Genomic DNA, 12167 nt, shown 5'->3' on the forward strand with positions numbered 1-12167 from the left:
TGACTGTCAGTATGACTCTTGTTTGCATTTTCTGATTTATTGTATATATGCCATTTGTCAATAACCTCATGTTGTCCACTGTGCATATTTTAATTGTTTGTGGTTTTTAGGTCTTGATGGCCAACATGTTCTTGTATTTATTGTAATAAAGGATTATATATTTTTTGCAAATTCTCTGGTTGTACTTGGTTTTATATTTTTCCCTTAGGGGTGCTAATATCTGTCCTCACATACAGTTATAGGTATTTATTGTTTGCTCTTCTTTGATATGTGTGGACGTTTACCATAACGTTTATTGTTAGGTCTGGTTCTATATAGGTATTTTTTACAATGTTACTTTTGGTTGTTGGTTAAAAATCATACACGTTCACAATTATTAAACAAAGAAATCCTGACCAATATGAAGTGTAATGTGCTAATCTACATACAACGTTCGTTACCATACATGTGAAATGTATTGTACCTAATAAGCATTAAAAAAACACAACACAAAGAATTTTGGTTCAACAATTTTTTTTGTCAAATAAGCAGAAATTGAAAAACAACAACAATGCAACTGTAAAAAAAAACCACTATAAACGAAGGCCCCGCCACGTAAGCGCATTGCTGTTCAGCCCCTTGCACTTGCTGGTATGCATATTGGCCTCCAGAAAACTGTCCGGTGGCAGAGAATGTTTGACGATCCTGGCTGAATTGTGGCTGGGAGGAGGGCACATATCCACGATAAGTTGATGCACACGGTGGCGGTGGGGGTGGACTGCTGAGAGCGAAAAAATGCATGACATGCCTGCTCCGATGAAACTCTACTGCATTGCAGAGTTCCATCGGAGCAGGATTGTTCATGAATGTTTCAATGACCCCAAGTATGGTAGATTGGCAGCGAAGGTGCCTTTCAGAGGGCATACTTTTTAGATGTTGAGTGACAGTTTTGCCAAAGGCGTCCTCCGAACTGTCCTCAGATATTCGCTGCAGATGTGCCAGCACTTGTGTGTCGATAGACGATAGTCTCTAACCTTCCTGACGTTTGCGATTTCGACGACGTCGTGGTGGGGGCGATGCCCTTTCCTCCGGCACAGGCGTGTTTTCCTCTGGATTAGGGGTCCCGGACGGAGACTCCACCAAAGTAACATCTGAGTCTAGTTCTTGTAGATTATCGCTAGTTCTATGTTAAAAATGAAATTATTGAATCAGTTCAAAATAGATTGCTAAAATATTATTTAAAGCTTTTATAAAGGACATATCAAAAATGACGTATAGAGCTATGCGATGTCACACAGGTATCTGTGGGACATACCATGTCCCCATGCGTTACATGTAAACACAATAGCAAGAATAACATGTCCCCTGGCAACATAGCAAGGTGTGACGGATGGGGCTATGCGTTGTCACACAGGTATCTGCAGGGCCGCCATCAGGAATTTCAGGGCCCCATACAGCTAAATTGTCTGGGCCCCCCTACCGTGGCACCGCCCGTTAACGATACTCTGTCCAGCACAATATCACGCTCTTTGTGTGATACATAACTAATAACTTTTTATTTGACCGAAAGATTTTGAAGCCTGCCACTACGACAAGGTAGACTCTTTTGGCAGGGCCCTACTCTACTCTAGCATAAACATATATATATTCCTTTTTATGCAGATTTAATGAATATAATACTTAAAGGGGTTTCCCAGCCCCTAAAAATTGATGCCCTATTCTCAAGATAGGCCATCAATAGCTGATGGGTCTGGGTCCAACTACCGGGACCCCCGCCAATCAGCTGTTTTGAAGGGAGTGCAGCGCTTGTACGAGCGCTGTTTCCCCTTCATTTCTACTTGCTCTCGAGGAATCGTCGACACAGATGTAGTGCAATTCAGAGTATTGCACCCTTCTCACATTCACTTCATTGGGAGAGGGCTGCAATACTGTGAATCGCCGCTACATCCGGGTCGACGATTCACAGTGAGCAAGTAGAAATGAAGGAGTAGCAGTGCTCGTACCGACCACAAAACTATTGATGGCCTATCCTGAGGATAGGCCATCAATTTTTAGGGACTGGAAAACCCCTTTAAAAGGAACCTTTTAGCACACTAATGCTGCACTAACAATGGACACGAGCCGGTGCTAAAGCTATGACTTCTCTTATATGACGCGGAACTTTAGAGTAAGGGTATGTTCACACGATTAACAAAATACGTCTGAAAATACGGAGCTGTTTTCAAGGGAAAACAGCTCCTGATTTTCAGACGTTTTTTGAGCAACTCACGTTTTTCGCTGCGTTTTCGCTGCGTTTTTGGAGCTGTTTTCATTGGAGTCTATGAGAAAACGGCTCCAAAAACGTCCCAAGAAATGTCCTGCACTTCTTTTGACGAGCCGTCATTTTACGCGCCGTATTTTGACAGCGACGCGTAAAATGACAGCTCATCTGCACAGAACATCGTAAGACCCATTGCAAGCAATGGGTAGATGTTTGCCGACGTATTGGAGCCGTCTTTTCAGGCGTTATTCTGACTCCATGACCAGGCTGTAAGTTGTAGGGCCCTTGAGACAATCTCTCTGTATATGTCTGTATTGAACCGGTACTCACACCAAGACACTGTCAGATAGCGTCAACTCAGCTGAAGAGGCACGTGGGAAGTTTCCAGAGAAGTTTATTTTCAGGCTGAAATACTTGTAATGTACACAAACCAGCAGGTGAAAAGATGATATTTTGCCAGAGTTGAGCAGGAGATGACTACACAGTATGGAAACCATGAGGAAAGACAACTAAGCACAGAAAGAAGGGAGGAGCTATTACCTCAGAGCCTAGCTACAGGGAGATAGCAGGGACAAACTAAATAAAGCAAAGCAACTGCAATAGGAGCATATAACATAACATGACAGTGAATAGAAACCTAAGTCGAGGGACATGACACTCCCCGTCTGAAATCTTTAGATTTCACAATAAAATCAAACTTGAAAGAATGTCCTTGAATAATGTCCAGTAGTGGATCCTGGAACCTGAAAGACAAAAGGAACATGCAAACAATGACAATAGTTATAGTCCAAGTCTGTTGCCGATAGTCCACAACAGTAGGTATCCGCTTGTACAAGTTCCAAGTAAGAAACCCATCTTCGGATCGGGGAAGCCGCAACTTGCCAATACTTCCACCAACCCACTGTATATTCCAAATGGTAAGGTGTTCCAAATATAACACAGCTAGCAGCCAGCTGGGGGCTGTGTCCTTTATGTGCCTTCTTTCTTTGGAAGAAGAAGCACTAGTTCAGTGATTGGGCGGAAGAAAACTCGCACTGAGCCTCCTTTGGTCACCTTGACCTCTACCTTTCGAGTCTTTCCATCATCACTAGGCATAACCTTGGTAACAAGACCCATTGGCCATTCATTGCGATGGGCTTCCTTATCCTTTAGAAGAACAAGGTCACCTTCCTGGAGGTTAGGTCTCGACGTCTGCCATTTGTGACGGCTTTGAAGTATGTGCAAATACTCTGTCTTCCAGCGGTGCCAGAACACGTTGGACAGGTATTGTACCTGTTTCCATTGGCGTCGGTAAATGTCGCTGTGGTCAAAGATTCCCGGAGGGATTGCAGCAGTCCCGATCTTCTGGGTAAGAAGCGTAGCTGGGGTAAGAATAACTGGGGAATCAGGGTCCGAGGATACTGGGACTAGTGGCCTTGCATTGATTATGGCGGACACCTCTGCAAGAAAGGTGACCAAGATCTCATGAGTAAGCAAAGACTTGTGATCCAGCAACATGGAGTCAAGGATTTTGCGTGCAATTCCAATCATGCGTTCCCATGATCCTCCCATGTGAGACGAATGTGGAGGGTTAAACACCCATGTGCACCCATTGTTAGACAAGAAATTGTCTAACTGCAGTTCTTTGCTGGCTCCCACGAAGTTAGTGCCGCAGTCAGACCTCAGTTGCTTGACGGGTCCTCGGATAGAGAAGAATCTTCGGAGGGCATTGATGAAGCAAGAAGAATCCATAGACTCAATCACTTCGATGTGTACTGCTCGGATGCTGAGACATGTAAACAGCACAGCCCACCGTTTGCTGTTTGCGACTCCACCACGGGTCCTTCGTGTAACAACTGACCATGGGCCAAAGACATCCACCCCAACATAAGTAAAGGGCGGTTCCGTACTTAGTCGGTCTGCTGGGAGATTTGCCATTTGTTGTTGATGGTGTCTTCCTCTTAACTTATGACACTTGACACATTTATGGAGCACGGAAGAGATGCATCTCTTCATCCCTACGATCCACAAGCCGGCTGACCTGATGGCACCTTCCGTAAACTGTCTGCCTTGGTGCTGCACTCTTTCATGATGGTGTCGGACCAATAGTGTAGCAATATGATGCCGACCTGGTATAATGACAGGATTTTGTTCCTTGCTACTTAGATCAGATCTCACTATACGGCCGCCCACTCTCAGCAATTTGTGATGATCAAGCACTGGATTCAGTTCAAAGAGTGCACTGCTCTTGGAAAGATTGATACCCTTTGTAATATTGTCAATCTCCTGACTGTATACTTCTTGTTGCACACAACGGGTAATGACTTCTTCAGCATGTTCGATGTCTGCGACAGTAGGGTGTTCTTTACAGATATGCCAGCCATGACACTCTGATGTGTCCTTAGCAAAGCAGTGAGCGATATGAATTAGGTGAGCAACAGCTCGCACAATAGATGACCAATTTGAGAAGCGCTCAAAGCGATGTGACTTCAGCTTCAATTTTGGAATTACAGAAGTGAAGAGCGTGGTATTTGTAGGCCTGATTTCCTTGTCAGACTCGGGATCCACCATCTCATAGGTGGTGTTGGTAGGAATTAAACAGGGATCCTCATACAAGAATCTTGGAGGTGACAACCACATGTCACATAGGCCTGCTGCCGGTTCAGGTCTTGTTCCACGATCAGCTGGGTTAAGGTCAGTGGAGATGTACTGCCACTGCCCAGGAGTAGAAAAACTTCTAATGCGTTCTACTCTGTTGCTGACATATACATAGAATTGTTTTGTTTGGTTGTATATATAACCAAGCACAACTTTACTATCTGTGTAGAAAGCAAATGAATCAATTGCAATGTCCATTTCGTTTTTAATAACTTCAGCAATCTCTACTGCTAGCACAGCTGCACAAAGCTCAAGTCTTGGCACAGAGTGTGCAGGTTTTGGGGTTAGTTTGGCCTTACCCAGGACAAATCCACAGTGAGGCTTGTTGGTTCCTGGGATTCTCAGATAGGCTACTGCAGCTATGGCTTCGATAGACGCATCAGAGAAAATGTGTATTTCTCTTCTGATGGCAGCTGAAAGAGAGCTGGGAACGTAACAACGTGAGACTTGGAGTTGTTCTAATATTTTCAGAGACTCCTTCCATATCTTCCACCTTTGTTGTTTCTCAATAGGCAGAGAAGTATCCCAGTCTATGTTCTCGGTGGTAAACTGTCTCAGCAATTTCTTGCCTTGAATGGTGACGGGGGCTATGAAGCCAAGAGGATCATAGATGCTGTTCACAACAGATAAAACTCCTCGCTTGGTAAAAGGTTTGTCACTGGCTGACACTTGGAAGGTGAATGTGTCTTGCTTAATGTCCCACAGCAAACCTAGGCTTCGTTGTATAGGAGGAACATCAGAACCAAGATCGAGGTCTTTCAAGTTGGTTGCATGATCTTCAGAGGGGAACGCTTTCATTACCTTCTGGCTGTTAGAGATAATCTTGTGAAGTCTGAGATTTGCTACAGACAGCATTGCCTGCGTTCTGGTGAGGAGATCGATTGCCTCTTCACTTGTGGGTAAGGATTTAAGTCCATCGTCTACATAGAAGTTCTTCTCAACAAATTGACGAGCATCAGATCCATACCCCTTCTCACCTTCCTGGGCTGTCCTTCTCAATCCATAGATTGCTACAGCAGGAGAGGGGCTGTTGCCGAAGACGTGTACCTTCATCCGGTAATCTGTGACCTTGTTGTTGACATCATTGTCTTTGTGCCATAGAAACCTGAGGTAGTTCCTGTTGTCTTCCTTGACAATGAAGCAGTGGAACATTTGCTGGATGTCAGCCATTACTGCAACAGGTTCTTGTCTGAAGCGGATGAGTACTCCTATGAGGTTGTTGTTTAGGTTAGGCCCAGTGAGGAGCAGGTTGTTTAGAGAAACGCCTTCATGCTGAGCGCTGGAATCAAACACCACTCTGATTTGATTAGGCTTGCGAGGGTGATACACGCCAAAGGATGGAAGGTACCAGCATTCTTCTCCTTCCTTTAGTGGTGGTGCAGGTTCTGCATGATCTCTATCAAATATATTTTGCATGAAGTCTACAAAATGTTTTTCCATCTCTGGTTTCCTCTTTAGGGTGCGTTTTAAAGAGGAAAATCTCGAAACTGCTTGCTGTAGATTGTTTGGTAATTTTGGTCTTGGGGAACGGAAAGGCAAAGGTGCTACCCAGCTGTTAGACTCATCCTGAGCAAATTCTTTGTCCATAACCTTGAGAAATTCTTTATCCTCTCTTGCAAGTGCCAACTTATTGTCTTCACTTGTAGAATTGAACACTGTTGCTCCAAGACTGTCATCCCAGGACAGGAATGTGTTCATATTATCTTGGTGGTCAAGCTGCCACTTACTGTTGTTCCGCTTCTCTTTCACCCAGTAATGGTGTGGGCATGGCTGAAAATAAGTGTTGCGACCATTTGGCAAAATGTGAGTTTTAAATGAGGAAATCTTGGTAGGCTTCTTCATCTTGTCTATACAGACGTTGCCTATGATAACCCAACCTAAATCAAGGCGTTGGGCAAACGGAGCATCATGTGGTCCGTTGATTTGCTGGCGTACCTTATGTACCCTGAGAATGTCTCTACCGAGCAGAAGTAGGATCTCTGCACTCTTGTCAAGGGCTGGTATTTCTTTCGCTATAGCCCTTAGATGAGTGTGATGAAGAGCAGCCTCTGACGTAGGAATCTCATCTTTGTTGGATGGTATCTGGTTGCACTCAACAAGTGTGGGTAAGGGTATCTCCTGATTGTTGAGAGAAGCCACTATAAGTCCACTGGCTCTTCTTCCGGAGACCTCTGTAATGCCACTACAAGTACCCAAGGTGTAAGGGTAAGCATCTCCTTTTAAGTTGAACAGGTCAAAGAGTTCTGATCTTGCGAGTGAACGGTTGCTCTGATCGTCCAGGATGGTATACACCTTTACGGCCCTTTCCGGTTGACCCTTGGGGTATACGTTGACTAGACATATCTTTGCGCAGGACTTGTCGCAAAGGTCGTCTCCGCAGACTTCTGTGCATGAAGAAGATACAGTAGTAAGATTTGCTGCTTGCTCTGCATTCTCCCCGCCATGATTTATCGCAGGAGTGGAATGTGCAGGTGGAGCAGGACTGAATTGAGATGGATGGAGCGCTTGCACATGGTCCTCACAGCCGCACTCTATGCATTTAATAGTAGTTTTACAGTCTTTAGCGAAATGTTCAGTAGACGCACAACATCGGTAACATACCCTAAATTTCTTTAGAAGCTCTTTGCGTTCCTGGAGCGGTTTCTTTCTGAAGCCAATGCATTTCTTGAGAGGATGTGGCTTCTTATGAATAGGACATAGGCGATTAGGATTTTCAATCTTTTCACCTTGGTTGTACTTGTCTGGAGCTGATGAGGGTGTGGGAAGGACATCAGTCTTTTTCACTGACACTGGACCTCTGTGGTTTCTATAGTTAGAACGTGGGCTGTCGTACTTAGGATGGGGTGAACCAGGACCACTGGACTCACTGGAGGTAAAGCTTGGGTCATTCTTGGATTCTGCAATGTTCCTGATAAATTCACAGAAGTAAGAAAATGGAGGAAAGGAGACTTGCTTTTCTTTTTTGTATCTCGACCCAAGTGTAGTCCACCTTTCTTGAATATTGTACGGCAGCTTGGAAACTATTGGGTTTACCCCACGAGCTGTGTCTAGGTAACTGAGGCCAGGTAGGTGTGGGTCTGCCTTGGCCAGCTGGAGCTCTAAGAGTAGGTCGCTGAGCTCTTGGAATTTTTCATTGTCTTTGCCAGATATTTTTGGAAAACCTTGCAGCCGTTTAAACAGAGCATTCTCTATGGCTTCAGGACTGCCAAAGCTTTGTTCCAGTCTCTCCCAAGCAGCGATGAGGCCTGCAGTTGGATTCTCGATGTGGACAGATCTCAATCTCTTGACACGTTCTGTAGACTGTGGACCGAGCCACCTGATCAGCAGATCTAGTTCTTCAGCAGCAGTAATGCCAATGTCACTAATAACGGTTCTGAAGGCACATTTCCAGCCCCTGTAGTTCTCAGGCTGGTCGTCAAACCTTGTGAGGCCGGTTTTAGTAAGTTCGCGGCGAACCATGTATCTTGCAAACTCTGTCATGTCAGTTCTCTCTGACTTTGGGCAGAGTATTGCTGGCTGAGTAGTGCTGATCATATTATTTGCGGTGTTCTGGCTAAGAGACATAGGGAAATACGGGTCTGCACGGGCGTTCAATCCAGGAGATAGTTTAAAGTCCATAGGTTTAGCTACACATGGAACTGGAACTATGTGGTTGTCAGGAGTCTGGTGACTTGCTAGCATATTGGATTTCACCTGGGCGTCTGTGTAATGAGCTTGCTGAGCTGCAGGGTTCTGGTGCAATGTGGTATGTGGAGAAAGGTAAGGATGACAAATTGGTAATGCATTGTACTGACCTTGGATGCAGAATGCTGCAGAAGAATCTGTGCCCCGTTGCTCTGGAGAAATATTTGCGCTGTCAGGATCATTAGCAGCAATCACAGGTTCACTGTTTTGGCTTAGTACGTAGTCTCTTGTGCGCTTAAGAGGATCTTCTACCTCCACTTCACATACACTGATGCTGTCTCTTTCACTTCCCCTGGCAGCTTCTTCTAAAACCTTTAACCATGCCATAGCTGTGGCATGCTCGCATTGTTTGTTTAAAGTTTCTATTTCCGCCTTTTGGCGCGCTGCATCGGCTTCCATATCTGCCTTCTTTTGCGCAAAGACGGCCTGTATTTTAGTAGCCTCTGCTTCTGCCCGCGCTCTTATGAGCTGTTCGCTGAGCGTGGAATATTTTGAAGATCTTGACTTAGAAGATAGTTTTGAACGACTGGTAGACTTAGAAATGCGAGACGACGTTTCCTGTAATTGCGCGATTCTTGCCTCTGTGTTAGACTTAATTTTGCATACTAGGCTGTCTCGTTCCAAATTAAGTTTCTGGAAGCTTTCAAATTCTTCTAAAGAATCCTTTGTATTAAGTTTCTTCAAAATGCCAACATATTCCTGGCTTTTCAGTGAATAATGTTCATATGCTGTACAAAGCTGTTCTAGAGCTCCCTCTAGTGGTGAAACATTGTGAGCAGGCTGTGAGATGGTGGAGATGTGACTCAGCAATCTTTGCCAGAAGTTTGAGACAGCAGAAGAAAGTTCATGTTTTGCACCTTCTAGATTCTCTGTAACCTTCCATGTAGGCTTAGCAGAGCGTTTAGCTCTCTCACTGTACTGCAGACTAGGATCCATACTTTCTTCTGACTGTAGGTATGGTTCACCTTGAGAAGACTGTGCAATGTTCTCTTCAGACATGACACCTCACAGACAGGATGTGGATAATACAGAGGTGGGGGTGCTAGCTTGCTAGAAGGGTCTATGCTGTGGGGTCACACACACTGATGATTTCTTCTGCAGGCAGTTGCTTGTCTGTGACTATCTCTGCAGGAGCTGCACACTGACTATACAGCAGGATCTGGCAGATATATAAAGCATCTTTTCACTATTCTGACTCCATGACCAGGCTGTAAGTTGTAGGGCCCTTGAGACAATCTCACTGTATATGTCTGTATTGAACCGGTACTCACACCAAGACACTGTCAGATAGCGTCAACTCAGCTGAAGAGGCACGTGGGAAGTTTCCAGAGAAGTTTATTTTCAGGCTGAAATACTTGTAATGTACACAAACCAGCAGGTGAAAAGATGATATTTTGCCAGAGTTGAGCAGGAGATGACTACACAGTATGGAAACCATGAGGAAAGACAACTAAGCACAGAAAGAAGGGAGGAGCTATTACCTCAGAGCCTAGCTACAGGGAGATAGCAGGGACAAACTAAATAAAGCAAAGCAACTGCAATAGGAGCATATAACATAACATGACAGTGAATAGAAACCTAAGTCGAGGGACATGACAGGCGTAATTCGAGACGTAAAATGCCTCCATTACTCCTGAAAAGAGGTTGTGTGCACATACCCTAACACATAGCTTAGTTTAATCAGTGCACCTGTCACTATATCATACTGCCCGCAGTTAGGGCAACATTAACACGCCGACAGGTTCACATAAACAAAATAGAAGATACAGGATTTGTTTTGGTACAATCTTAAAACCCCATCTATGATCAAAAATAGATGCATAAGAGCAGAGGAGAAAAAGGTTGTTAAAACAGTGGCATATTAATTGCGGTCACAGTGGGGTGGGTCGACCTGGAATGGGCGAGCCCCACTTAAAACCGGATCCTCGTATTTCACAAAGCGTTAAGACGGTGTCTACTGTCTCATATAATTTCCTGATGCTGCCCGGCCAGATGTGGTAGTGGGACTTGTGTACCAGGCCATGAAGGCAAGAAGAGCGAGTAGTGGGGAGTAAATTTTTTTACATTTTTATGTCGGTTCTGGGGTCCATGCTTAAGGTGGACGAGGTTATTCAAAAGTGTGGCGTGTGGCTCAGCACAATGTAGTTACACCCCTGCGTGTAAATATTATTCTAGTTCTATATGTAACCCATTTATTCATTTTACACTTACCTTTGCAGTCTTCTCTTCAGCAGGGGGGCATCAAGCTCACAAGTGCTTACCACACACTGAAGCTGAGCCACTCCCTCTACCCTATCCAGACACAGCAGTTGGCGTCGCTGGGATTGCTCTTCATCGCTTTGGACCTCTAGCAATAATAAAAATTATTAAGTGAAAGAAAAAATAAATATATATAAACATTGTAAAGAGCTTCGTCATTAGTTCTACAGAGTTTTAAACGTTAGGGTTAACGCTTGTGACGTTGAGAGTGACATCAAGATGTGCTAGATTGCAGCATGAGACTGCTGAGCAACTTAAATACACCCCAGCTAGACTCACATTGGAGCTGCTGCTTACTGGTTAAAAAGCAACCATTCAGTCCAAAAAAAAAAAGCTAATTAAAAACTGCAAAATTATTGTTAACCTACCTGCTGGCCTCCCTTACTTGCTTCTGGCTCTGCTTCCTCATTCCGGACCCAATTTTCCGGAATCCAAGATGGCTGCTACTGTCTCAGACTTGCATATAGAAAGCATTGCCTGCCAGTCTGAAACATGCCCCCACCTCCTTCACTGCTCTCGGAAGGACAAGCACCGATGATGTCAGCGCTGTGTCGATCTCTTCTGACACTTTTCCTGCTGGGTTCTTGACAGGGGTTCCGGCTGCAGCAACATCCTCACTGACAGCGCGTCAGTGGAGGACGGAGGAAGACAGCGCCAGGGCTGTCATGAATCATCTTTTGTATGTAAGTATATCATTGTATGCTTGTAACGATCTTATATGTTTTATTGTCTGTGTTTATTTAAAAGTTTCCGTGTCTTGGACTACGTAAGATTGTCGTGGTATCAAATTTTTATCAATAAAATGGTCAAAGCGGGCTGTAGGGGGGCAGTTTATTTCAATAAAGTGTTTTTTATATTTTTTTCAACTGTGTAACAGAACTAGTAATCGAGGTGTCTGACTGACATCTCTCCATTGCAATCACTAGGGCTTGGTGTCAGTCAGAGGTGTGCTATGTCCACCTTTGGCTGACACAAATCCCTCCAATTACCTCAGTACCCAACGCACCAGGGGTACTGGGAAGAGGTGAGAACCATCAGGAGCAGCCCAACCAACGTAATGGGCAGCCACAGGCCGGTGTTTTTAAGATGGGAGGGGACCAATAGCCATCGACCTTCCGATCCGGATAATCAGTTTGCAGCTATTGATTTTCTCCATGTTTTTTTTTTTTATATATATATTTTAGTATTTATAGCATAGTGTAATGCCTTTCTTAAAAAAAATTATATAAACAAAAAAAATGTGGGGTCCTCCTATTTCTCTATCCAGCCAAGAGAAACCAACAACCGCAGTCTGAAATTGTCAGGATGGGAAGGTCCATGGCTATTGGTTCCTTCCCATCCTAAAAAC

The 12167-nt window shown here is 44.4% G+C and overlaps 1 protein-coding gene across 2 annotated transcripts; it reads right to left on the minus strand.

Moving 5' to 3' along the window:
- Nucleotides 1-249: 249 nt before the first annotated feature.
- On the minus strand, nucleotides 250-10899 carry LOC142660285 (uncharacterized). 2 transcript variants are annotated; one of them, XR_012850447.1, is made up of 2 exons: nucleotides 10772-10899; nucleotides 250-1162 (listed from the first exon to the last, which is right to left on the minus strand). XR_012850447.1 is itself a non-coding variant. In XM_075836876.1 (2 exons), exons 1-2 carry the CDS (start codon nucleotides 9557-9559, stop codon nucleotides 1137-1139), a joined length of 915 nt encoding a protein of 304 aa, XP_075692991.1. In that variant the 5' UTR covers nucleotides 9560-10132; the 3' UTR covers nucleotides 250-1136. The 2 variants fall into 2 exon arrangements, 1 of the variants encoding a protein (XP_075692991.1); XM_075836876.1 differs by lacking the exon at nucleotides 10772-10899 and adding an exon at nucleotides 8671-10132.
- Between the last annotated feature and the right edge of the window lie 1268 nt (nucleotides 10900-12167).

This window comes from Rhinoderma darwinii, chromosome 9 (genome assembly GCF_050947455.1).
Source record: "Rhinoderma darwinii isolate aRhiDar2 chromosome 9, aRhiDar2.hap1, whole genome shotgun sequence".
NCBI classification, from domain to species: domain Eukaryota; kingdom Metazoa; phylum Chordata; class Amphibia; order Anura; family Rhinodermatidae; genus Rhinoderma; species Rhinoderma darwinii.

Excerpts from the sequence above, each read along its gene's own strand:
- LOC142660285 (XM_075836876.1), bottom strand. The coding sequence starts at position 9,559 with ATGTCTGAAGAGAACATTGCACAGTCTTCTCAAGGTGAACCATACCTA. Across the intron at positions 1,163-8,670 it reads TGCAGCATTCTGCATCCAAG|AACTAGCGATAATCTACAAG; the intron begins GTCAGTACAATG and ends TTTTTAACATAG.